This window comes from Aedes albopictus, chromosome 1 (genome assembly GCF_035046485.1).
Source record: "Aedes albopictus strain Foshan chromosome 1, AalbF5, whole genome shotgun sequence".
Taxonomy (NCBI): Eukaryota; Metazoa; Arthropoda; class Insecta; order Diptera; family Culicidae; genus Aedes; species Aedes albopictus.
The window spans coordinates 305,457,719-305,485,653 of record NC_085136.1 but is presented as its reverse complement, the minus strand read 5'-3'; the positions used below and the strand labels follow the sequence as shown (position 1 = coordinate 305,485,653).

General features: G+C 45.8%; 3 protein-coding genes across 4 annotated transcripts in view; 1 reads left to right on the top strand and 2 right to left on the bottom strand.

Moving 5' to 3' along the window:
- The window catches only part of LOC134287644 (uncharacterized), a 163,539-nt gene extending 137,158 nt beyond the window's left edge, over positions 1 to 26,381 (bottom strand). Inside the window, exon 1 of the mRNA XM_062849989.1 lies at positions 26,248 to 26,381. The gene's annotated coding sequence lies outside the window, so the exon portion shown is untranslated. The remainder of the gene's footprint in view (positions 1 to 26,247) is intronic.
- LOC109417328 (uncharacterized protein DDB_G0283357-like) overlaps positions 1 to 27,935 on the bottom strand; it is a 1,264,336-nt gene that overhangs the window by 305,771 nt on the left and 930,630 nt on the right. The gene's annotated exons all lie outside the window — the stretch shown is intronic.
- LOC134286487 (uncharacterized protein DDB_G0271670-like) lies at positions 23 to 27,775 on the top strand (the record flags this gene model as incomplete). Its single annotated transcript, XM_062848121.1, has 2 exons — positions 23 to 1,058; positions 27,615 to 27,775. Coding segments are annotated over 2 exons (1,197 nt in total), but the record flags the coding sequence as incomplete, so codon positions are not given.

Genomic DNA, 27,935 nt, shown 5'->3' with positions numbered 1-27,935 from the left:
TTCCAGTTCTTCCAGTTCTTCCAGTTCTTCCAGTTCTTCCAGTTCTTCCAGTTCTTCCAGTTCTTCCAGTTCTTCCAGTTCTTCCAGTTCTTCCAGTTCTTCCAGTTCTTCCAGTTCTTCCAGTTCTTCCAGTTCTTCCAGTTCTTCCAGTTCTTCCAGTTCTTCCAGTTCTTCCAGTTCTTCCAGTTCTTCCAGTTCTTCCAGTTCTTCCAGTTCTTCCAGTTCTTCCAGTTCTTCCAGTTCTTCCAGTTCTTCCAGTTCTTCCAGTTCTTCCAGTTCTTCCAGTTCTTCCAGTTCTTCCAGTTCTTCCAGTTCTTCCAGTTCTTCCAGTTCTTCCAGTTCTTCCAGTTCTTCCAGTTCTTCCAGTTCTTCCAGTTCTTCCAGTTCTTCCAGTTCTTCCAGTTCTTCCAGTTCTTCCAGTTCTTCCAGTTCTTCCAGTTCTTCCAGTTCTTCCAGTTCTCCCAGTTCTTCCAGTTCTTCCAGTTTTTCCAGTTCTTCCAGTTCTTCCAGTTCTTCCAGGTCTTCCAGGTCTTCCAGGTCTTCCAGTTCTTCCAGTTCTTCCAGTTCTTCCAGTTCTTCCAGTTCTTCCAGTTCTTCCAGTTCTTCCAGTTCTTCCAGTTCTTCCAGTTCTTCCAGTTCTTCCAGTTCTTCCAGTTCTTCCAGTTCTTCCAGTTCTTCCAGTTCTTCCAGTTCTTCCAGTTCTTCCAGTTCTTCCAGTTCTTCCAGTTCTTCCAGTTCTTCCAGTTCTTCCAGTTCTTCCAGTTCTTCCAGTTCTTCCAGTTCTTCCAGTTCTTCCAGTTCTTCCAGTTCTTCCAGTTCTTCCAGTTCTTCCAGTTCTTCCAGTTCTTCCAGTTCTTCCAGTTCTTCCAGTTCTTCCAGTTCTTCCAGTTCTTCCAGTTCTTCCAGTTCTTCCAGTTCTTCCAGTTCTTCCAGTTCTTCCAGTTCTTCCAGTTCTTCCAGTTCTTCCAGTTCTTCCAGTTCTTCCAGTTCTTCCAGTTCTTCCAGTTCTTCCAGTTCTTCCAGTTCTTCCAGTTCTTCCAGTTCTTCCAGTTCTTCCAGTTCTTCCCGTTCTTCCAATTCTTCCAGTTCTTCCAGTTCTTCCAGTTCTTCCAGTTCTTCTAGTTCTTCCAGTTCTTCCAGTTCTTCCAGTTCTTCCCGTTCTTCCAATTCTTCCAGTTCTTCCAGTTCTTCCAGTTCTTCTAGTTCTTCTAGTTTTCATTTAGTTAAGGATTCTTCTATTTTCTTAGTCTTCTAGTCTTCTTGTCTCTCAGTTCTTTTATCTTCTTACTTGTGTAACATCTGTAATTCTTATGTTCTCCCACTTTTTTGATTAATTTTGCATTCTTCGGAAACCAATTCGAAAAAGATAACTTCCCCAGCGGTTTTCGTAATTCCCCCCACCCTTAGCTCGGATCAATCGATTAAGTAAGACAACATTATTCCAACCGACCGCGAAGGCTTTCCTTATAGCCAGATTCCGATGGAGAGGTGGGCTAAAACTTCACCACCACCGACCGGACCGGATGGATGGGAACCGATCAGTCAGTCAGTCAGACACGGCGGGGTGCGGCGCGGTGGGTCCCTGCCATCACTTGATCCGACTAGGTACTGCCTCCTCCGATGCGGCGATGGAAAAGTTTATAATCACGTCATTCGTGTCACATAATACCACAAGCTCAGCGTCAGCATCTTCGGGAGCAGATTGGATGCCTTCCGGGACCATTCAACACCATCACCTTGGCCGGGGCTGATGAAGCCCGAGCTGATGGATGACTGAAGTGGAGAAGGCGGGAAGCTAGATGGTGTCAAGTTCCTGAGAGGGTAGTAGTTGAGGATTGTGTGGGAATCTTGCTTCACAAGAAAACCTCCGGGCTATTTAGGTACCTACTTGACTTGAGTGATTGCGGTGTGCGAGCGACGACCGATGTCGTTTGTCGTCGGTCCAGTTTTCTCGGAAGATGAAACGTGACACTTACCTGAAAGAGAGAAAAATAAAAGAAGAAATTGTTGAAATCGATTTCTGCTAAGACGTGCGAGGATAACGGCTTTGTGGAGCCGGAGAATAATGGCGAAGGGCCAGCGATGGACAAAGAATGATGTGTTTTGGAATTTTCTTGATTTCTTTGAAGTTGTGCCGAAAACTTATCTTACCCTATGAAGTATGCAATGCACACACAAACACACATACAATTTGATAACGCATTTAAGTTGTTTAGGACGTTGAGCTCAAATTTTTAGCTAATTTTTGAAAATACTTACTTACTTGTTCACTTACTTACTTACTTACTTACTTACTTACTAGATTCATTAGCTACTAATATATTACCGAATTACTCACTCAATTGCTTGCTTATTCTTTTAATTACATATGTATCTACTTACCTACTGATTTGCTTATTTATTTACTTACTTACTCACTGACTTATGTACTTACTTGATCACTTTTATACAAACTTACTCATTTACTTCTTACTTATTTATTTTTTTACTTACTCACTTATTTACTTACTTACTTACTTACTTACTAACAGACTTACCCATCTAATTACTTGCTAAATTACTTCATTTCCAACTTACTTACTTCATATATTTACTTACTGTCTAACTTACTTATAGGGTTACTTACTAATTTTCTTACTTTCAAACATAATTTTCTTCACTTTTTTGTAGTCGTACTCTAACTATAAATCTGCTTTTCTGAGAACTAGAACTAAACTAGGCGCTCCTCAATCTGCCAACAAAAAAAAAACATACTTGTCACCGACAACTGAAATCCGACATTTGAAAACTGTCCTAGTTCTCTAAGTTGCCACGATGACTGATTTCTCTATTCGTTTGGTCCGTCCATTTCGGGTCGGCTTCTGGGGTTGGCCTACTTCCTTCGGTTTTCCTCCAAGAAAAGAAGAACGTCATCGTCGTCGACGACGACGACGACGACGAAGACTACGATTTCAAGCTTGGTTACCTCGTGCTGCATTGGCGACGACGTCCGCCAACAAGAAGGGTAGCATGTGGTTGATGCTTGTTATTTTGGTTCCTTTGGATTTGCCGGAAAATGAAAAATGCCGGTGAACCACGTTGTCGTCGTTCATGGAAGACGGACACGAAATCGGAAGAGAGCGAGCTGCTCAACCGTGACTAACTTCGTTCCTCTGTCAATCGATGGTGTAATGGGATATTGATTTTCTTTCCCGGCGCGGTGGTGTTTTGACCGGAACTTTGGTTGACGACCACCAGACGAGGAAGATGTTGGAATCCCTGAAAGGATTCCGTTGGAATCCCTGACAGGATTCCGTTGGAATCCCTGACAGGATTCCGTTGGAATCCCTGACAGGATTCCGTTGGAATCCCTGACAGGATTCCGTTGGAATCCCTTACAGGATTCCGTTGGAATCCCTGACAGGATTCCGTTGGAATCCCTGACAGGATTCCGTTGGAATCCCTGACAGGATTCCGTTGGAATCCCTGACAGGATTCCGTTGGAATCCCTGACAGGATTCCGTTGGAATCCCTGACAGGATTCCGTTGGAATCCCTGACAGGATTCCGTTGGAATCCCTGACAGGATTCCGTTGGAATCCCTGACAGGATTCCGTTGCAATCCCTGACAGGATTCCGTTGGAATCCCTGACAGGATTCCGTTGGAATCCCTGACAGGATTCCGTTGGAATCCCTGACAGGATTCCGTTGGAATCCCTGACAGGATTCCGTTGGAATCCCTGACAGGATTCCGTTGGAATCCCTGACAGGATTCCGTTGGAATCCCTGACAGGATTCCGTTGGAATCCCTGACAGGATTCCGTTGGAATCCCTGACAGGATTCCGTTGGAATCCCTGACAGGATTCCGTTGGAATCCCTGACAGGATTCCGTTGGAATCCCTGACAGGATTCCGTTGGAATCCCTGACAGGATTCCGTTGGAATCCCTGACAGGATTCCGTTGGAATCCCTGACAGGATTCCGTTGGAATCCCTGACAGGATTCCGTTGGAATCCCTGACAGGATTCCGTTGGAATCCCTGACAGGATTCCGTTGGAATCCCTGACAGGATTCTGTCGGAATCCTTGACAGGATTCTGTCGGAATCCTTGGCAGGATTCTGTCGGAATCCTTGGCAGGATTCTGTCGGAATCCTTGGCAGGATTCTGTCGGAATCCTTGGCAGGATTCTGTCGGAATCCTTGGCAGGATTCTGTCGGAATCCTTGGCAGGATTCTGTCGGAATCCTTGGCAGGATTCTGTCGGAATCCTTGGCAGGATTCTGTCGGAATCCTTGGCAGGATTCTGTCGGAATCCTTGGCAGGATTCTGTCGGAATCCTTGGCAGGATTCTGTCGGAATCCTTGGCAGTATTCTGTCGGAATCCTTGGCAGTATTCTGTCGGAATTCTTTGCAGTATTCTGTCGGAATCCTTGGCAGGATTCTGTCGGAATCCTTGGCAGGATTCTGTCGGAATCCTTGGCAGGATTCTGTCGGAATCCTTGGCAGGATTCTGTCGGAATCCTTGGCAGGATTCTGTCGGAATCCTTGGCAGGATTCTGTCGGAATCCTTGGCAGGATTCTGTCGGAATCCTTGGCAGTATTCTGTCGAAATTCTTTGCAGTATTCTGTCGGAATCCTTGGCAGGATTCTGTCGGAATCCTTGGCAGGATTCTGTCGGAATCCTTGGCAGGATTCTGTTGGAATCCTTGGCAGGATTCTGTCGGAATCCTTGGCAGGATTCTGTCGGAATCCTTGGCAGTATTCTGTCGGAATCCTTGGCAGGATTCTGCCGGAATCCTTGGCAGGATTCTGCCGGAATCCTTGGCAGGATTCTGCCGGAATCCTTGGCAGGATTCTGCCGGAATCCTTGGCAGGATTCTGCCGGAATCCTTGGCAGGATTCTGCCGGAATCCTTGGCAGGATTCTGCCGGAATCCTTGGCAGGATTCTGCCGGAATCCTTGGCAGGATTCTGCCGGAATCCTTGGCAGGATTCTGCCGGAATCCTTGGCAGGATTCTGCCGGAATCCTTGGCAGGATTCTGTCGGAATCCTTGGCAGGATTCTGTCGGAATCCTTGGCAGGATTCTGTCGGAATCCTTGGCAGGATTCTGTCGGAATCCTTGGCAGGATTCTGTCGGAATCCTTGGCAGGATTCTGTCGGAATCCTTGGCAGGATTCTGTCGGAATCCTTGGCAGGATTCTGTCGGAATCCTTGGCAGGATTCTGTCGGAATCCTTGGCAGGATTCTGTCGGAATCCTTGGCAGGATTCTGTCGGAATCCTTGGCAGGATTCTGTTGGAATCCTTGGCAGGATTCTGTCGGAATCCTTGGCAGGATTCTGTCGGAATCCTTGGCAGGATTCTGTCGGAATCCTTGGCAGGATTCTGTCGGAATCCTTGGCAGGATTCTGTCGGAATCTTTGGCAGGATTCTGTCGGAATCCTTGGCAGGATTCTGCCGGAATCCTTGGCAGGATTCTGCCGGAATCCTTGGCAGGATTCTGCCGGAATCCTTGGCAGGATTCTGCCGGAATCCTTGGCAGTATTCTGTCGGAATCCTTGGCAGTATTCTGCCGGAATCCTTGGCAGTATTCTGCCGGAATCCTTGGCAGGATTCTGTTGGAATCCTTTGCAGGATTCTGCCGGAATCCTTGGCAGGATTCTGCCGGAATCCTTGGCAGGATTCTGTCGGAATCCTTGGCAGTATTCTGTCGGAATCCTTGGCAGGATTCTGTCGGAATCCTTGGCAGGATTCTGTCGGAATCCTTGGCAGGATTCTGTCGGAATCCTTGGCAGGATTCTGTCGGAATCCTTGGCAGGATTCTGTCGGAATCCTTGGCAGGATTCTGTCGGAATCCTTGGCAGGATTCTGCCGGAATCCTTGGCAGGATTCTGCCGGAATCCTTGGCAGGATACTGCCGGAATCCTTGGCAGGATTCTGCCGGAATCCTTGGCAGTATTCTGTCGGAATCCTTGGCAGTATTCTGCCGGAATCCTTGGTAGGATTCTGTTGGAATCCTTGGCAGGATTCTGTTGGAATCCTTGGCAGGATTCTGCCGGAATCCTTGGCAGGATTCTGCCGGAATCCTTGGCAGGATTCTGTCGGAATCCTTGGCAGTATTCTGTCGGAATCCTTGGCAGGATTCTGTCGGAATCCTTGGCAGGATTCTGTCGGAATCCTTGGCAGGATTCTGTCGGATTCCTTGGCAGGATTCTGTCGGAATCCTTGGCAGGATTCTGTCGGAATCCTTGGCAGGATTCTGTCGGAATCCTTGGCAGGATTCTGTCGGAATCCTTGGCAGGATTCTGTCGGAATCCTTGGCAGGATTCTGTCGGAATCCTTGGCAGGATTCTGTCGGAATCCTTGGCAGGATTCTGTCGGAATCCTTGACAGGATTCTGTCGGAATCCTTGGCAGGATTCTGTCGGAATCCTTGGCAGGATTCTGTCGGAATCCTTGGCAGGATTCTGTCGGAATCCTTGGCAGGATTCTGTCGGAATCCTTGGCAGGATTCTGTCGGAATCCTTGGCAGGATTCTGTCGGAATCCTTGGCAGGATTCTATCGGAATCCTTGGCAGGATTCTGTCGGAATCCTTGGCAGGATTCTGTCGGAATCCTTGGCAGGATTCTGTCGGAATCCTTGGCAGGATTCTGTCGGAATCCTTGGCAGGATTCTGCCGGAATCCTTGGCAGGATTCTGCCGGAATCCTTGGCAGGATACTGCCGGAATCCTTGGCAGGATTCTGCCGGAATCCTTGGCAGTATTCTGTCGGAATCCTTGGCAGTATTCTGCCGGAATCCTTGGCAGGATTCTGTTGGAATCCTTGGCAGGATTCTGTTGGAATCCTTGGCAGGATTCTGCCGGAATCCTTGGCAGGATTCTGCCGGAATCCTTGGCAGGATTCTGTCGGAATCCTTGGCAGTATTCTGTCGGAATCCTTGGCAGGATTCTGTCGGAATCCTTGGCAGGATTCTGTCGGAATCCTTGGCAGGATTCTGTCGGAATCCTTGGCAGGATTCTGTCGGAATCCTTGGCAGGATTCTGTCGGAATCCTTGGCAGGATTCTGTCGGAATCCTTGGCAGGATTCTGTCGGAATCCTTGGCAGGATTCTGTCGGAATCCTTGGCAGGATTCTGTCGGAATCCTTGGCAGGATTCTGTCGGAATCCTTGGCAGGATTCTGTCGGAATCCTTGGCAGGATTCTGTCGGAATCCTTGGCAGGATTCTGTCGGAATCCTTGGCAGGATTCTGTCGGAATCCTTGGCAGGATTCTGTCGGAATCCTTGGCAGGATTCTGTCGGAATCCTTGGCAGGATTCTGTCGGAATCCTTGGCAGGATTCTGTCGGAATCCTTGGCAGGATTCTGTCGGAATCCTTGGCAGGATTCTGTCGGAATCCTTGGCAGGATTCTGTCGGAATCCTTGGCAGGATTCTGTCGGAATCCTTGGCAGGATTCTGTCGGAATCCTTGGCAGGATTCTGTCGGAATCCTTGGCAGGATTCTGTCGGAATCCTTGGCAGGATTCTGTCGGAATCCTTGGCAGGATTCTGTCGGAATCCTTGGCAGGATTCTGTCGGAATCCTTGGCAGGATTCTGTCGGAATCCTTGGCAGGATTCTGTCGGAATCCTTGGCAGGATTCTGTCGGAATCCTTGGCAGGATTCTGTCGGAATCCTTGGCAGGATTCTGTCGGAATCCTTGGCAGGATTCTGTTGGAATCCTTGGCAGGATTCTGTCGGAATCCTTGGCAGGATTCTGTCGGAATCCTTGGCAGGATTCTGTCGGAATCCTTGGCAGGATTCTGTCGGAATCCTTGGCAGGATTCTGTCGGAATCTTTGGCAGGATTCTGTCGGAATCCTTGGCAGGATTCTGCCGGAATGCTTGGCAGGATACTGCCGGAATCCTTGGCAGGATTCTGCCGGAATCCTTGGCAGGATTCTGCCGGAATCCTTGGCAGGATTCTGCCGGAATCCTTGGCAGGATTCTGTCGGAATCCTTGGCAGGATTCTGTCGGAATCCTTGGCAGTATTCTGTCGGAATCCTTGGCAGGATTCTGTCGGAATCCTTGGCAGGATTCTGTCGGAATCCTTGGCAGGATTCTGTCGGAATCCTTGGCAGGATTCTGTCGGAATCCTTGGCAGGATTCTGTCGGAATCCTTGGCAGGATTCTGCCGGAATCCTTGGCAGGATTCTGCCGGAATCCTTGGCAGGATACTGCCGGAATCCTTGGCAGGATTCTGCCGGAATCCTTGGCAGTATTCTGTCGGAATCCTTGGCAGTATTCTGCCGGAATCCTTGGCAGGATTCTGTTGGAATCCTTGGCAGGATTCTGTTGGAATCCTTGGCAGGATTCTGCCGGAATCCTTGGCAGGATTCTGTCGGAATCCTTGGCAGGATTCTGTCGGAATCCTTGGCAGGATTCTGTCGGAATCCTTGGCAGGATTCTGTCGGAATCCTTGGCAGGATTCTGTCGGAATCCTTGGCAGGATTCTGTCGGAATCCTTGGCAGGATTCTGTCGGAATCCTTGGCAGGATTCTGTCGGAATCCTTGGCAGGATTCTGTCGGAATCCTTGGCAGGATTCTGTCGGAATCCTTGGCAGGATTCTGTCGGAATCCTTGGCAGGATTCTGTCGGAATCCTTGGCAGGATTCTGTCGGAATCCTTGGCAGGATTCTGTCGGAATCCTTGGCAGGATTCTGTCGGAATCCTTGGCAGGATTCTGTCGGAATCCTTGGCAGGATTCTGTCGGAATCCTTGGCAGGATTCTGTCGGAATCCTTGGCAGGATTCTGTCGGAATCCTTGGCAGGATTCTGTCGGAATCCTTGGCAGGATTCTGTCGGAATCCTTGGCAGGATTCTGTCGGAATCCTTGGCAGGATTCTGTCGGAATCCTTGGCAGGATTCTGTCGGAATCCTTGGCAGGATTCTGTCGGAATCCTTGGCAGGATTCTGTCGGAATCCTTGGCAGGATTCTGTCGGAATCCTTGGCAGGATTCTGTCGGAATCCTTGGCAGGATTCTGTCGGAATCCTTGGCAGGATTCTGTCGGAATCCTTGGCAGGATTCTGTCGGAACCCTTAGCAGGATTCTGTCAGAATCCTTGGCAGGATTCTGTCAGAATCCTTGGCAGGATTCTGTCAGAATCCTTGGCAGGATTCTGTCAGAATCCTTGGCAGGATTCTGTCAGAATCCTTGGCAGGATTCTGTCAGAATCCTTGGCAGGATTCTGTCAGAATCCTTGGCAGGATTCTGTCAGAATCCTTGGCAGGATTCTGTCAGAATCCTTGGCAGGATTCTGTCAGAATCCTTGGCAGGATTCTGTCGGAATCCTTGGCAGGATTCTGTCGGAATCCTTGGCAGGATTCTGTCGGAATCCTTGGCAGGATTCTGTCGGAATCCTTGGCAGGATTCTGTCGGAATCCTTGGCAGGATTCTGTCGAAATCCTTGGCAGGATTTTGTCAGAATCCTGGACACGATTCTGTCGGAGTCCTCGACAGGATTCTGTCGGAATCCTTGGCAGTATTCTGACGGAATCCTTGGCAAGATTCTGTCGGAATCCTTGGCAGGATTCTGTCGGAATCCTTGGCAGGATTCTGTCGGAATCCTTGGCAGGATTCTGTCGGAATCCTTGGCAGGATTCTGTCGGAATCCTTGGCAGGATTCTGTCGGAATCCTTGGCAGGATTCAGTCGGAATCCTTGGCAGGATTCTGTCGGAATCCTTGGCAGGATTCTGTCGGAATCCTTGGCAGGATTCTGTCGGAATCCTTGGCAGGATTCTGTCGGAATCCTTGGCAGGATTCTGTCGGAATCCTTGGCAGGATTCTGTCGGAATCCTTGGCAGGATTCTGTCGGAATCCTTGGCAGGATTCTGTCGGAATCCTTGGCAGGATTCTGTCGGAATCCTTGGCAGGATTCTGTCGGAATCCTTGGCAGGATTCTGTCGGAATCCTTGGCAGTATTCTGTCGGAATCCTTGGCAGTATTCTGTCGGAATCCTTGGCAGTATTCTGACGGAATCCTTGGCAGGATTCTGTCGGAATCCTTGGCAGGATTCTGTCGGAATCCTTGGCAGGATTCTGTCGGAATCCTTGGCAGGATTCTGTCGGAATCCTTGGCAGGATTCTGTCGGAATCCTTGGCAGGATTCTGTCGGAATCCTTGGCAGGATTCTGTCGGAATCCTTGGCAGGATTCTGTCGGAATCCTTGGCAGGATTCTGTCGGAATCCTTGGCAGGATTCTGTCGGAATCCTTGGCAGGATTCTGTCGGAATCCTTGGCAGGATTCTGTCGGAATCCTTGGCAGGATTCTGTCGGAATCCTTGGCAGGATTCTGTCGGAATCCTTGGCAGGATTCTGTCGGAATCCTTGGCAGGATTCTGTCGGAATCCTTGGCAAGATTCTGTCGGAATCCTTAGCAGGATTCTGTCGGAATCCTTGGCAGGATTCTGTCGGAATCCTTGGCAGGATTCTGTCGGAATCCTTGGCAGGATTCTGTCGGAATCCTTGGCAGGATTCTGTCGGAATCCTTGGCAGGATTCTGTCGGAATCCTTGGCAGGATTCTGTCGGAATCCTTGGCAGGATTCTGTCGGAATCCTTGGCAGGATTCTGTCGGAATCCTTGGCAGGATTCTGTCGAAATCCTTGGCAGGATTCTGTCAGAATCCTGAACACGATTCTGTCGGAGTCCTCGACAGGATTCTGTCGGAATCCTTGACAGGATTCTGTTGGAGTCATCGACAGTATTCTGTCGGAATCTCTGACAGGATTCTGTCGGAATCCTTTGCAGGATTCTGTCGGAATCCTTGGCAGGATTCTGTCGGAATCCTTGGCAGGATTCTGTCGGAATCCTTGGCAGGATTCTGTCGGAATCCTTGGCAGGATTCTGTCGGAATCCTTGGCAGGATTCTGTCGGAATCCTTGGCAGGATTCTGTCGGAATCCTTGGCAGGATTCTGTCGGAATCCTTGGCAGGATTCTGTCGGAATCCTTGGCAGGATTCTGTCGGAATCCTTGGCAGGATTCTGTCGGAATCCTTGGCAGGATTCTGTCGGAATCCTTGGCAGGATTCTGTCGGAATCCTTGGCAGGATTCTGTCGGAATCCTTGGCAGGATTCTGTCGGAATCCTTGGCAGGATTCTGTCGGAATCCTTGGCAGGATTCTGTCGGAATCCTTGGCAGGATTCTGTCGGAATCCTTGGCAGGATTCTGTCGGAATCCTTGGCAGGATTCTGTCGGAATCCTTGGCAGGATTCTGTCGGAATCCTTGGCAGGATTCTGTCGGAATCCTTGGCAGGATTCTGTCGGAATCCTTGGCAGGATTCTGTCGGAATCCTTGGCAGGATTCTGTCGGAATCCTTGGCAGGATTCTGTCGGAATCCTTGGCAGGATTCTGTCGGAATCCTTGGCAGGATTCTGTCGGAATCCTTGGCAGGATTCTGTCGGAATCCTTGGCAGGATTCTGTCGGAATCCTTGGCAGGATTCTGTCGGAATCCTTGGCAGGATTCTGTCGGAATCCTTGGCAGGATTCTGTCGGAATCCTTGGCAGGATTCTGTCGGAACCCTTAGCAGGATTCTGTCAGAATCCTTGGCAGGATTCTGTCAGAATCCTTGGCAGGATTCTGTCGGAATCCTTGGCAGGATTCTGTCGGAATCCTTGAAAGGATTGTTTTTGATGCCTTAACAGGTGTTTTTGTATTCTATAACGGAAAAATGTGTGATGTCCTCTAAAGCTTATTTTGGCCTTGTTGGTTGAATATGTATAGGTTTTTACTGGATGATCGTTGATTGTTTAGAAATTTAAACAGTTGAAAAAGTTCACTTCTTTAGAACATGATGTACATGAACAAACTAAAACATAATTTTTGTCAATACTCTTGAACGGAATAAGGTACCCCGGGGCAAGTGGGACCTAAAAAAATGCTAGTTTGGTTTTGTCAAGCCAAAAAATAGTAAACATAAATAATTTTATAATTCCAACGGTTTTAAAAGACATTGTTGGTATATTTCTTCTTATTAAAGTGCATTAAAACTGTTTCAAAATTTTTAAATTATGTATATTATGCATATCATGAAAAGTGGAGCAGATCTTCATTTACACCGTATCACGGGGCAAGTGGGACCTATTCGATTTTTTTTTGTAATAATGGTTCAATATAGTTGTTGTATATATATAAGGTAGCATCAATTATAAATAGCTTATGCGAATAACTTTGTTTAGCGATTCATGTTGGAAAAAAATTGTGGTATCGTGCACAAATTACGTAACGAATCAATGAGAAAAAAAATGATTTAACTCTAGCTCGCGCAAAACAAAATGATTTTATTTATACGAAAAGCGCCCTAAGGTTAAATGCCGAAATATTTCCAAACTCACTTTTTATATTACATAGTTGATGAGTCTCCCCAAAAGATTTTTCAACATTTACAGATGTTATGCTTTTTCTTAAATAGTTTTACGATCATTAAATAAAGATTTTTAAATCGTGAACTTCGAATAAGTCGTTTTCCAATTTTTTCATACTGTATGACCGGTTTCTTAACATTCAGAAAAACTCATCATGCAGCGAAAAACGAAAAAATAATAGAATTTGCTTGAACGAAAATATGAAAATTAGATGATTTCGAAAAAAATATGTTCTACCAAAGACTTTACCATTTTAAATAATAGCTTCATCATTAGAATAGAAGTAATTAAGTATAATTCAACGATTGATTACTTAAGGTGCCAATTTTTACTTCACTTTTGTTTAAATTTCGACTTAGGCTGAAGGAAGCGAGATCACACTATGAAATTGTGTTTGTTTACTCTCATAGGTCTCACTTGCCCCAGATGCTGAAATGCACTGGGGCAAGTGAGAGCAGTTAACAAAAGGTAATAAATGAAAATAAAATACAGCTTTTTCGCTTAAAATAATTTGCAAGCACTCCAAATATTACCCTGAAACCGAAAAAGTTTTACTTTATTGGTTATTCTATTTTTAAACGACGAATGTAGTAGAGTACGTTAATCTCACTTTGTGAATTGAAAATTACATATGAACAACAATAACATATATGGTCTCTTTATGGTGAGAACAATAACAATTATTGAATTGAAAGTACCCGTTGGTGTGATATCTATGTTTTCTATGAAGAATGTTTGCTTTAAAACTAACAAATAACAAAAATTATAGCTGTAGGTCTCACTTGCCCCGGGGTACCTTAAATAACTCCAGCGAAATCAATCGAGACTGGCACCCAATTAGAGAACTAGAAATTTTCATATACATTCTTGGTTTTTATCACTGTTATGTTTATTCCACAAATTCCATGACAGAGTTAATGAACGGTTTCTAAGCATCTGATGAAAGTAGAAAAGTTTTATGCTCCCATTGCCATACCGATAACAATGCTCCACCTGCATTTGCTGTTTCTCTGAGCATAGTGACGAACTCCACCCAATCGAATCGATACGGCAGATGCGGCTTCTCCACGGATGTATTGTTCGAAAAATACCTGTTTGCAGCGAACACTGCTCGGTGCCATGTTCCGTCGTTCACGCAAATCCCAAATCTCCTAAGTGAATCGAAATGAAATGAAAATAAATTATGAAATATGTGTTGTTCGGAAGTTTTTCGGGAGTTTTGCCGGGTCCCACTACTGCGCACTCTGGTGGTCTCGCTCGAGAGCCGTATACGTTCGTTTAGCGAACCTCCCTCGGTTGCATCAGACTACCGTGCTGACACGTTTGGAATGTGGTAGGTATCTATCATATACCGAGGCAGGGCAACACTGCAAAGTCGGGAAACTAAACAATCGACTTCTGGTCTCTTTCGCACTGGGTAGGTACTACTGACTGACTGTTGTTGGTTCGATTCAATTCGGTTAGGAAATGTGGCCGTGTTGATGTTTTGCTTCATACGCTGGGGGATTAAGAGAGCACAGTTTTCATGCGAGGAAAATTCGGCTTTGTCTCTGTTATTGTTCTTATTCCGGAGAAAAGCTTGACTCGGAAAGGGTATTCCACTAAAAAAAAAACCTATTAATCCAGGAGTTAATAAAAGTTGTGAGAAAGAATTCTTCACTCAGTGGGTGACTCAGTCAATCGAACTTTTTTTCCATTTTCAATTTCATCAAAACAGCTGCTCGGTTTTGTCACGTTTCGGAGGAATCATTTCGCCAGAGCTACAGGCGGAAATGCACTTATTTAGGACGAGCTTATTTGTTTTGGGATGCACAACAGGGATTGCTCGAACAGAACGGGTACCATATAAAAGCTATTCACGCGATGTTAGGTAGAAAGGGTGTGTGAAAAGTGCACATAAGCGACAAGAGACGACTTGACTGCACTGGAAGTTCACGGTTTGTTTTAGAAAAGGGAAATATTTTCACTGGATTGAACAGTTGAGTATTACCTTCGATTTTTGGCGAATCTGGTGGCATTGCTTTGGAAAACGCGTTATTTGAACAGATGATCCAGAATCCTGTGGAGGATTCCGACAGAATTCTCTGGAGGATTCCGACAGAATCCTGTGGAGGATTCCGACAGAATCCTGTCGAGGTATCTGACAAAATGCTGTCGAGGATTCCGACAGCATCCTGTCGAGGATTCCGACAGAATCTCGTCGAGGAATCCAGCAGAACCCTGTCGAGGAATCCGACAGAAATCTGTTGAGGATTCCGACAGAATCCTGTCGAGGATTCCGACAGAATCCTGTCGAGGATTTTCGACAGAATCCTATCGAGGATTCCGACAGAATCCTGTCGAGGATTCCGACAGAATCCTGTCGAGGATTCCGACAGAATACTGTCGAGGATTCCGACAGAATCCTGTCGAGGATTCCGACAGAATCCTGTCGAGGATTCCGACAGAATCCTGTCGAGGATTCCGACAGAATCCTGTCGAGGATTCCGACAGAATCCTGTCGAGGATTCCGACAGAATAATGTCGAGGATTCCGACAGAATCCTGTCGAGGATTCCGACAGAATCCTGTCGAGGATTCCGACAGAATCCTGTCGAGGATTTCAACAGAATCCTGTCGAGGATTCCGACAGAATCCTGTCAAGGATTCCGACAGAATCCTGTCGAGGATTCCGACAGAATCCTGTCGAGGATTCCGACAGAATCCTGTCGAGGATTCCGACAGAATCCTGTCGAGGATTCCGACAGAATCCTGTCGAGGATTCCGACAGAATCCTGTCGAGGATTCCGACAGAATCCTGTCGAGGATTCCGACAGAATCCTGTCGAGGATTCCGACAGAATCCTGTCGAGGATTCCGACAGAATCCTGTCGAGGATTCCGACAGAATCCTGTCGAGGATTCCGACAGAATCCTGTCGAGGATTCCGACAGAATCCTGTCGAGGATTCCGACAGAATCCTGTCGAGGATTCCGACAGAATCCTGTCGAGGATTCCGACAGAATCCTGTCGAAGATTCCGACAGAATCCTGTCGAGGATTCCGACAGAATCCTGTCGAGGATTCCGACAGAATCCTGTCGAGGATTCCGACAGAATCCTGTCGAGGATTCCGACAGAATCCTGTCGAGGATTCCGACAGAATCCTGTCGAGGATTCCGACAGAATCCTGTCGAGGATTCCGACAGAATCCTGTCGAGGATTCCGACAGAATCCTGTCGAGGATTCCGACAGAATCCTGTCGAGGATTCCGACAGAATCCTGTCGAGGATTCCGACAGAATCCTGTCGAGGATTCCGACAGAATCCTGTCGAGGATTCCGACAGAATCCTGTCGAGGATTCCGACAGAATCCTGTCGAGGATTCCGACAGAATCCTGTCGAGGATTCCGACAGAATCCTGTCGAGGATTCCGACAGAATCCTGTCGAGGATTCCGACAGAATCCTGTCGAGGATTCCGACAGAATCCTGTCGAGGATTCCGACAGAATCCTGTCGAGGATTCCGACAGAATCCTGTCGAGGATTCCGACAGAATCCTGTCGAGGATTCCGACAGAATCCTGTCGAGGATTCCGACAGAATCCTGTCGAGGATTCCGACAGAATCCTGTCGAGGATTCCGACAGAATCCTGTCGAGGATTCCGACAGAATCCTGTCGAGGATTCCGACAGAATCCTGTCGAGGATTCCGACAGAATCCTGTCGAGGATTCCGACAGAATCCTGTCGAGGATTCCGACAGAATCCTGTCGAGGATTCCGACAGAATCCTGTCGAGGATTCCGACAGAATCCTGTCGAGGATTCCGACAGAATCCTGTCGAGGATTCCGACAGAATCCTGTCGAGGATTCCGACAGAATCCTGTCGAGGATTCCGACAGAATCCTGTCGAGGATTCCGACAGAATCCTGTCGAGGATTCCGACAGAATCCTGTCGAGGATTCCGACAGAATCCTGTCGAGGATTCCGACAGAATCCTGTCGAGGATTCCGACAGAATCCTGTCGAGGATTCCGACAGAATCCTGTCGAGGATTCCGACAGAATCCTGTCGAGGATTCCGACAGAATCCTGTCGAGGATTCCGACAGAATCCTGTCGAGGATTCCGACAGAATCCTGTCGAGGATTCCGACAGAATCCTGTCGAGGATTCCGACAGAATCCTGTCGAGGATTCCGACAGAATCCTGTCGAGGATTCCGACAGAATCCTGTCGAAGATTCCGACAGAATCCTGTCGAGGATTCCGACAGAATCCTGTCGAGGATTCCGACAGAATCCTGTCGAGGATTCCGACAGAATCCTGTCGAGGATTCCGACAGAATCCTGTCGAGGATTCCGACAGAATCCTGTCGAGCATTCAAAGATTCAAACAGAATTCTGTTGAGGATTCAAAGATTCAAACAGAATTCTGTCGAGGATTCCGACAGAATCCTGTCAAGGATCCCAACGGAATCCTGTCTTGAATTGCAACGGAATCCTGTCAGGGATTTCAACGGAGTTCTGTCGGGAATTCCTACCGAATCCTTTCTAGAACCCCGACAGAATCCTGTCAAATATTCCGATAGATTCCTGTCGAGGATTCCGAGCGAATACTGTCGAAGATTTCGAACGAATCCTTCCGAGGATTTCGAACGAATCCTTCCGAGGATTCCAACAGAATCCTGTCGAGGATTCCAACGGAATCATGTCGAGGATTCCAACAGAATCCTGTCAAGGATTCCGACAGAATCATGTTGAGGATTTCGACAGAAGCTTGTCGAGGATTCCGATAGAACCCTATCGTGGATTCCGACAGAATCGTGCGATGACACCGACAGAATCCTTCGGAGGATTCCGACACATTCATCTGAAGGATTCAGACAGAATCCCTTAGGAGGATTACAACAGAACCCTCCGAGAAATTCCGAGAAGAATGCTTGGAAAAATCATTAAATAGTACCCCCTCATCCATTCTTCTCTTTCTCGTAATTATTTAGGATAGTGAGTAAGTAAACCGAAAAATCTGAACACACTAGTACAACCATCTAACATTACATATGCCATTCAAATGAATAGTATTTAAATTGTTCCAAAAAACCATACACCGAATTTCAGATTTTCAGTTCCAATGGAATGCCAGACAATATCCGCCCGTTCTTGCCAAATTTCCTCTCGAAAGGTCATTAATCAAAGCATCGAACATTGTGCAACCACCTTTGTCCAACCATAAAAGCAGTGCACCACATACATCAGTTTTCGGAAATACAGTTTCCCAGCTTTGACCGATGCGATGGAATCAGCTTACAGTAGCAAGCATTCTGTGAACAAATTCCTCGCTCGCTCCGTCAGGGGCGGACGTGAAAACAACTCCATTATTGAAAAAGCACAAGCTCCCAGCTTAGATCCGCCTGGAGCAACGCTTTTCAGTCACCGTTTTGGTTGCTGCATCTCGCTGCCGCCATCACATGGTACTATGCCACTATGAAAGTACGGACCAGTTGTAGGCACTCTACCTATAATCTATCAAATCTGATAGAACGACAATGGCGGGCGACGACAACGTGCGCCATCGGTGAAAACCGACGACGACGACGATGACCATGGCCACGTCCATCATCCGTCCGTCCGCCGATAGTTCGGTTCGACCGACCTACATAAACCATAGACCGGGTTCGATCGACTGGCCAACAACGCGACGCAAAGCGACACGACGAGCTGTGACGGTGTCCTCCTTATTAATAGATAAAATCATCAATCAAGCGGTTTGGAAAACTCAAACAAACGCTTCATCGGAATGGCTGCTGGTACGTGCATTGCAGGACGGGACGGGACGGAGAACGAGCTGGTTGATTTTGGACAGTGTCAGTGCGTGTATTTTATTCGATGTAGCGTGCGATGGTTGGTGGATTGCGTCTTATCTCGATCGGCGTAAATTCTCACCATGTCCTCGGATCAGTTGGAAGTGGCTTTTATCTACTCGAGCAGAATCTGTGAGAGAATAACATTGCTAGAATTATTTTATGAAGTTCAGTGGGAAAAGTGAAATACTGTCTTTCTGAAGATTTCGAGAGCTCCGACAAAATCCTTTCTCCGAAATCCCATTGAATCAAAATCGTTTGAAGTACGCAGACGAAAGAGTTGTGTCGTAATCTTCCAAAAGATTTTGTAGGAATCGTCCAGAGCATGGTTTCTCAAACTGTGGGTCGCGACCCCCTGGGGGGGGGGGGGGGCGGCCTTCATCGAGGGGGTCGCGAGGGACAGTAGAATATGGTACTGTAACAGACAACAAATGAGGGAATTTTTATGGTGAGTCGCGAAAAGTACGTCTGCTGGCAAAAGGAGGTCGCGCACCTGAAAGTTTGGGAACCTATGCTCTAATATCAAATATTGATATTAATCGGAAGTCCCAGGAACAATTGATTGTTATTATTTTCAGTACTTTCATCTCTTATATCAATCAAACCAATATCACGTTTTGATCGTCAGTACTTGAGCTCTGCTCGGGTAGTCACTCCTGGATGTTTTTAAGAAATTTTTGCTTTAGGAATTTTATTCTGAGCTTCTTAAAGGATTCAACATTATAACACAAGGAGTTTTATCAGGCATTCCTTTGGAAGCTCCTTCAGTGAATTCTGCAAAACTTCAATAAGCAACTGCTACAGGATTTTCTCTAGATGTTTTTACATCTGTTGTTTCTAAAGTTCCAAAAGTAATTAATTAAGTGGTTTTCTTCCCAAAATTTTCACAATGATCACTTACAAAATACCAGCTATTTTTTTTCGTTTCAGGACTTCGTTCAAGATTTCCTGCTTGAGGAGTTGTTTCAGAAATTTCTTTTACAGCGCAGCCTGTTCAGGAATTTTTCGAGTAATTCATTCAACAATAACTTCAAACATTGGCTACAATTATGGGTACCTCATTTCATGTTGATTTAGGAATCGCGCCCAAACTAATTTCGAAGAAAACAGTTTTTTGAGCTGTAGCTGGCGTCCACCATACCTTCCAATACCTTGTTTTGTTATGATACCTGACTTTGGTATGTTGCAGTTATGTGCCAGGGCTTTAAAGGGGATTCCAGGGGGTCTCAGGGGGTTCCTGGGGGAGTTCCAGAGAGTCTCAAGGGCAATTGAGGGGATCTCAGAGGTGTTTTTGGGGGTCCCAGTGGCTTTCAAGAGGTTACATATAATCTCAGGGACGCTTCAAGTGGTATTAGGGGCGTATCAACAAGTCTCAGGCGCGTTTTAGAGGGTCACAGGGGATCTCAAAGACGCTTCAAAGGGCCTCAGGGGCGTTCTAGAAGGTCTCCGGGGCGTTTCAGGGGGTCAAATGTGATCTCAGGGACGCTTCAAGTAGGACAGGGGATTCAAGGAGGACTCAAGAGCGTTTAAAAAGACCTCAAGGGCGTCTTATGGGGTCTCAAAGTCGTTCCAGCAGTTCTCAGGTGAGTTTTTTGGGGTCCTAGTGGGTCTCAGGGGCCCTTGAAATGGTTTCATGGGAAGTTCCAGAGGGCCTCAGGAGCATTTCGGGGAGTATCACAGGCGTTTTAGGGGGTCTGAGTGGGTTTCAGGAGTTAACGTGGGGTCTCAGAGGCGCTTCAAGAAGTTTCAAAAGCAATTCAGCAGGTCTTAGAGGCGTTTCAGGAGGTTTCATGTGGTCTTTTACTACGGAAACGGCTAAGCAGTCTCGACCAAGCTTGCTATTTGATGAAAACATTCGCGAAATGATGCGATTTGCTTTCGACAACGAATTCGTTTTCTCCCATCCTCGCTTTATTCAATCAACCTCCCATACGAGTAGCACACAAACGGACTCAACACTGATCAGCATAGTTGACTCTTCCTTTTCGCCGTTGAGCCGTTGCGTTCTAGCCAAGCATCTCTTTTCATCGCTTTCGATGCTTTTCGACAGCTTATCGCAAAGCATCGTTGGCTGGAAGCTTTATTAGTATGGTATCGGTACATGCGAAAGTTGCTTCTGTGTGCGTGTCGAGCGTTCGTGCCGTAGCTTCGCAAACCAACCTATTCGGTATGGTTCGGCTGCTCGGGCGAGCGTATGGCGGCACAGTCAGATGTGTGCACAATCGTTTGTGATTTACATCATGTTTGTTTTGCCACCTCTTTGCTGCTGGTCATCGCTGATCAGTACACAGTTAAATCGCAAGCGATAAATATACAGTTGATGAGCTGTGATGAGCACTAGTGAGGTGATAATTTGCATCATTGGTCTCGACCAAATTAACCCTCGAGCAGTCGCGTTTTTGACTACCTGCAACGACGCCACGCTCACGCTATGCACCAAAAGCGTGCATTTTTCATGGTGCGTGTACTCAGTACACGACGCGACCGCTCCCGGGTTAAAGGCCACTATTAAATTTCACCCAACGTTTTGATTACTTTTTTGATAGTCTTTGGGGGTCAATCGCCATTATCGTTTTTCGTCAAATATTTGATTGATGATTGATCGTTTTGATCGAAATATTTTGCAAGGAACTGTCGGGGTCTGGCTTATTATTTTGCACATCAAGCTGATGAATTAGCATTAGCAATTCTCAAAGCTAATTTCTAATTCCTCGTCACTAACTCTTTAACTTGTTCTAGGCAGACCCCGACAGTTCTATGTAGAAAATTTGATGAAAAGCGATTTAACCGTTTAAGAAGTGCAAAAAAATGATTGAAACGTTTGTCAAGAAGTATCGTTTAATTTCCTCGAGACTGCTTAGCCGTTTTTGTCGCACAGGCGTCTTCAGGGGTCTCAGAGTCGTTCTAGCATGTTTCAGATGCGTTTTCGCGAATCCCAGGGAGTCTCAGGGGCGCTTCAAGGGGTTTCAGAAGAGTTCTATGGGAGTTTCGCCTTGGATCATCTTTAAAAGGTTCTTGGAATACCCCTTGTAGTTCTCCTGAAATACCTTGGAACGCCCCTTGAAGTACCATTGAAATTCCCGAAATCAATTTGAAATACCCCTGAAACCAATTAGAATGCATTTTAAATGCTCCGGAAGCCTCCTAAAAACACCGTGTAACACCCTTGTATACTGTCAAACGCCCAGGAAACCTTTCGGAACACACTTAATACGTTTCCTTGAGACTACCCTGACTCGCCCTTGAAACCCCTTGAAACAGCGCTGAAATTCCCGCAATGAAACCTGTCGAAACGCCCTTAATCGCTAGACCTGTACTCGCGAATCAAGTTTCTTCATTAAGGTAAGGAAAAGTTGATGGACTGGTTACCCGCTGGTGTTGACGCCCTGACTAAATTTATGAAGTGATTGGGAGACAGTGCCCAAAGCTCACCGCAATTAAAAACAATGTCCTCTCCCGCTTTGACATGAGCACAACAGTTTATGTGTAAGATGTTCATTTAATCCCATCGGAAGGAGATTTAGATTGTGAAAAGAAACAAAACCATGTGCGACCGTGGAATCGAGTACAGTTCTATGCTTACTGGCGACGGAGATAGTCGAGTGACTCCGTAGCTTGAAGGAATAGAAGCGCCCGTCTAGCAAATTGGGAGTCGTGAACTCGAGTCTCACCGGATTGCGTGGATTTCTTTTCATATATCAAATCTCAATTTCAGGAGGAAGCTGGTGGCTTTAGAGGGGCTCCAGAGGGTATCTACACACTTAATTTTGAATACCGTGTTCAGCAATTTTTTGACGAAAATAGAACAGCTGAATACAGCAATAATGGATTGTTGACCTTTTGCACCCACTTTTGACAGTTGGTCTGCTGATCTTCAGTAAAATCGATTACCGAAACTACCGAAATAGTGCTGCTGTTCTATTTTCGTCAAAAAAGCACCGAACAGGCAATTCAGGAATGAGTGTGTAAGAAGTGCAAGGGGAGTTTTGAACGGTTTTCAGTTTCTTGTGTAAGGATTAACGGGTACGGCTGTTCAGGCTCGTTTGGAAGTTGACCATCAATGTTACCTTCTTTTCTCAACCAGCCTAGATAGCTCTGTAGTGACAGTAGCGGTTGTCGCAATTGGCTAAGAATTACCCTACGGACTGCCTGTTCCTATAGTAAGAGTCCATAGAACAGGTGGCCCCCCTTATTCATGGTTCAATGCGGTTTCATGCTTACCGTGTCAAAGAATGAATGGTTAGGAGGAATGGAGCCTGTAGAGAATTAGGGTGTCCTTCACAGTATTACGCCCTTACTTCGCTAACCGGAGCAATGGTGCAGTGGACCTTGCGTTTCTCTGAGATAATCAGTTGCCCTTCTTTAGTCTCAAATTTAAGGCTAAATCAGGGCGAGATTATTCAAATGTTGTTGTTTGTTTGTTTGTTTATTTTCGACACTTTACACCAGAGGTGCATTCATGTCGTTTCAAATGTTGTTAATTGTGACTTCGCATAACGCGTTTTCGCCATTGGCGCTTTTCAATTGATACCAATTTAGTTTATCGTTGATGTAACTTTTTTGTACTGTGAATGCGAATAGTGCATCCCTGTCTAGTTTGGGTAATGGCTACGATTAGGATACATCAGATCAATTTTCAGCGTAAAATAGAACGACTACAGAATTTATTTTGCAAATTTATTCGGTAGCCCAAGTGACTCTACTTCAGGAAGTACATTTCCATAGGGTGATTTCTGTATAGGTTGTCTTGTGAACCCAAGTTTGCTTCTTCCATTATCATGAAGTGATTAATTCGCATATTGTGCCACGAGCATGCTATATTTTATAATAGCGTCAATAGTATTTATGTTGAACCTTTCCTTATGAATGCTTTCAAGCAAATCGTTGCATATTGTTTTCAGCACCTTTCCGCTGATATTTGGCAGTGTTGCCATGATAATAACTTCATCTTAAGTAGCTCAGATATTAGTTTGAGAGGCTGGAATACTTAGGTAATACAGTTCATGAATAACTTAACATAGAATTGCACCTAACCTAACTCTGCTCGAGCAGAAATCGCCATGAGTTGACTGATTGGCATGTGTCAGATGAGGAATCTCCATTTGATCTTCTTGACACATTTCGCACACTTTGCGTATTCAGGTATCCCTGTTCAACAAACTGGGCAATCTGTACTAAAGCAAATAGGCTTCCTCCAATTTTTCCCCAGAGGAATTTGAGTATTTCAAACACGTTTTGAAAAACTGCTCCTTGGTGGTTTCAAGGCGTGAAATTACATCAGAGTTTTACCCCAAAAGGGTGCGTGCGTTGTGTAACGAAGGAAAAAAGTTCGAGATTCATCAGGTTAATCTCGTTCCTTTAAACGCATTGTTGATTATCATATCTGTGATGTTCGTCTGGCTAACATGTATATTCATGTGAACTCACATGCCTCCCAATTTGGGATGTCCACACTGACTCTTTTATTCAAAGTTGTGTTTGTTTCTGGAAAGCACTCGCTCAAACGTAGTTTTTGCTTGGATGATTTTTTGAATATTGAGGATGCTTTCGATGATGTGCCTTTCAATGTCATATTGAAAGTCGCATGACAACACAAGCTAACTCCAACGAGCTATAACCTCTCCTTATGCGTAGGCGTTTTATTGTGTCCTTTTTACGGCACTGATGAAACCCGTTGTGGTATGGGCTATGAGCTCTCGTTGAGCGTATAAGTTTATTCTCATACCAATTCCCATCCCTTGCCCCATTCTGCCCCAGGTAGGTAATGAAATAGGCTTAAATATGTGGCGATGGCACAAATGTCTCAAATGGAGGATAACGTGCCTCTGAAGCCGGACTTCTGATACCGATAGTTTCAGGGATTTTTGGAACGGTCGTGGATGTTTCAAAGTTGTTCAACCACCTTGAGAGAATTTCCTGGGGCGCTCCAGGTCTGTTCCAGGTGGCTTCAGGGGATTGAAGGGACGTTTCAGGTGTTTTTGAGGGGTTCCGTGTGATTTTGTGTGCGTTCCATGGCCTAGGAGTCTGATGGGGTTGTAAGAGCGTTCCAAATGTTTCTTGGATTACATAGAATATCAGGTAGTTTCGAGGGCATTTCTTCAGGGAGTTCTCCAGGGACGTTTTAGGGCTACTTCAAGGGTTTCATGGGGTTTCAGAGGGTGTCAGAAGGTTTTAAGTGCTTTCTGAACTACTCTGGAACCACCTGATATGCTTGAGACGCCTTACAATCCCTTTAGGGGCTGTCCATTATTTACGTAAGGTGAATTTTGCGATTTTTCGACACCACCTCCCCCCCCCCCCCCCCTTGTATGATTTTTTGTATGACAACCCAAATATTTTTGTATGGCGCGTAAGATTACTCAAACCCCCCCTCCCTCCATGAACCCTTACGTTATTAATTGACAGCCCCTTAGAACTCTTCAAATCGCCCTTGGAAGTTCACTAAAACCCCAGAATTGTCCTAAAATATCTTGCTACGCCTTGAAACTCCACTGAAACAAACTTCCTTGAAAGCTTCCTACAACTTCATGAAACCACTTCCACGGTCCTCTGGACGCCCTGAACCCACCTGAAAACCACATAAATGCCTTGTAAGGCCTTTACTACCCTTCTACGCCCAATTGCCTCATGTTGTATGGGAATCCCTATATATATGGGACAACTATGCGTATAACGGCAGTTTTAACTTTGGGAGATTTCGGCTTTTAGTCTAACAGATTGCGTTGATTAATTCCTTATCATCGCCAAAGTTTCGATCTGGCTATTGGGCCATCTTCAGGGCTCGATAAACAAAGCCCAGAAGATGGTTCAATAGTTGGACCGGAACGTCAGTGATGATAAGAAAAATTAACGCAATCTGTTAGACTGGAAGCCGAAATCTCCCAAAGTTAACAACCATCCAGTCGAAACTTGCTATCCAAACAACATGGCGGAAACAGGCAGTTTTAACACAACAAACATTTTAGTTGTACAAAAGAAACACTTCATAAGCAAATTTCAGCTTTAGAAACTGGTTTTCAGCTATATTTGTTTCTTGTTAACTCTTCTATAAAACTTTGTTTTTTTTCCTGAAACAATCCTGCAGTCGTCGTAAATACCTTCCACACCCCCCCCCCCCCACCAAAAAGAAAAACTGCAAACCACACGAAACGCTTTGACAAGCGTGGGAGCTCATCTGAAGACCCCTTGAAAGCCTTTTAAAAAACCCCTTAAACCACCTAAAACATCTGGAATTCCTCTGAAAACCTCCTGAAACTTCCTTCGAATATCCTTACATATCTACGAAACGCCTTTGGAATCCTCCTGAAATTGCTCTGATAACCCTTGATGCGTCTTTAAAACATACATGTAAGCTTCTTGGACCCCCCCGGGAGCTCCTCCAAATCCCTTCTAAATGTCCTTCGAAATTCAAAACATTTTCAGTGACGTGTCAGGGGGATCTAGTAAGTTCCAGGGACATTCCAAGAAGTTCTAGAGGACTTTAGGTGATTGTATGAAGTTTCAATAGATTTTTATGTGCTTTGGTAGATTTCAGGAACGATCAGAAAGGTTTGAAGGGGTATGAAGGGGCTTCAAAGGGGCTCCAGAGGATCCCACGGGGTATCAAAGAGGAGTTTTGGAGGAATACTGAGAAGCTTTTCACGAGGGTTTATATGCGTTTTTTTTAAATTCTTAACCACTTAACCTATTTTACAGCTTTTTCGTCCACTAGGGCACTACGTGAGCGATTCCAATTGGCGGTTGCACTTACACTTTGTACAGCGCCTAAATGTATTCTAATACATTCTTTTTATACTATATCAAACTGGTTCGCCTTTTGTGCTGCTTTCACTTTTCTACCCTGTCCTTGGTAGAATGATGAGCACGATGATGAAATGATGAAATGAACAGGGCCCATATAGCCGAGGCGGTAAACGCACGGGTATTCAGCATGACCATGCTGAGGGTGACGGGTTCGATTCCCGGTCGGTTCAGGATCTTTTCGTAAAGGAAATTTCCTTGACTTCCTTGGGCATAGAGTATCTTCGTGCCTGCCACACGATATACACATGCAAAATGGTCATTGGCAGAGGAAGCTCTCAGTTAATAACTGTGGAAGTGCTCATAGAACACTAAGCTGAGAAGCAGGCTTTGTCCCAGTGAGGACGTTACGCCAAGAAGAGGAGAGAAGAGGAGAGGATGATGAAATGATGTGTGGCTGTTGTTCCTTTTCCAGTCCGATTGGGGGTCGTCCATTATGGGTTGCCGTTCGCCGATATCCAATTATCCGGGTCCGTTTTAGTTATGAGAGCTCAGAAGAGGGTCAAGTGTCAGCCGCCCATGACCATCCGCTTATGAAGCGAACGTGTAGCCACTGCGCCACGGGTCTCGGATAGTATATGCGGTTTTGGATGAGAGGCTTGCATAGACCCCATAATTTACCAGTGACTCCTTTAAAATCCATGGGTTTGAAACCCTCAAACTCGTTAAATCGCTGAATGCTTCCTGAAACTTTCCTGTAATCCCATGCAAATGGATCATAGATGCAGATTGTTGAATGAACAAGAAATAAAAAACAATTTCAACTAATGGATGCTTTAATATTATTTAAATGGTTCAGTTCTTGTCATCAAATAGACAATATTTTTAATCAAATTTGCATTAGGAAATCTTTAAAATGTTGTAATAAAATCGGTAACTTAATGCAACATCGTGACTCTATCATAAAGCGATAATAAATAAATTTCAATTTATAATAAGATTTTTAGACACTGTTTAATATTTGGGTTATATTCAGGAATTGGCGAATCACATTGTTGGTCCCCAGTTTATTCCAGCTTACTTAACATGGCGTCACAGTTATCTGGAACAACGATATAACATTTCAGTACAAGCCATTAACTCTTCAGATTTAAACAACAAGCACCTTCAGAGCCCTTTTATCCGAAGTTGTTTGTTTTTCGTACGTTTGTCAAATTGCTCAATTGCACTGAACAAATGATACGTTATCAATGCAATACACTGGAACACAGAAACAATTGGATCATTGCCATAATACCCCTACCGAAAATAAAAAGACGCAATCCAGAAAAAAAACATATTCAGCCAAATCCCATTTGCAACGCTGGTTGAATTTCCTACTCCGTGCGAAATCGTTCGATAACCAACGCGAAAAAAAAAACCAGGCTTATGAAAATTCAATCTGCTCATAACCCAAAAATATAACGAGCAGTTTGTATTCAGCTCAACTTTCAATCAAATCAATAACCACCGCCGCCTTCAACCTGCCTTCTCGCCGTCCACCGCCGACAAAATATCATCTCACCACCATCCAACACGCGGAAATTCATTTCGCTCGTCTGTTGCGAATGTGACTGTTATCCAGCAATGGCTCCTTCTCACCCACCTACACACCACCGCACCGCAGGCATCAGTCGACCGACCGACCGACACACAACAAGCAATCACAACAGTCAGCCCACATTCGAACATTGCGGAGGGCCGGGCAGGCGTCGGTACCGTCGTCCCCCACATGAAACGGAAGCGCGAGAAACTGCCTGCGTGATGTCGGGCCGCACCCACCACTAAGCGGAAAGCCATCAGTGCAATGTGCTACGTCGTCGTCCTCGGTAGGCAGCACATGAAATGAGTCATAAATATAAATTCATCTCTCTCTCTGAGTGTTATCGCTATACGCATTATTGTCGTCAAAATTCCGTCTTCTCCCTGGGGGTAGCGGGACAGCAGC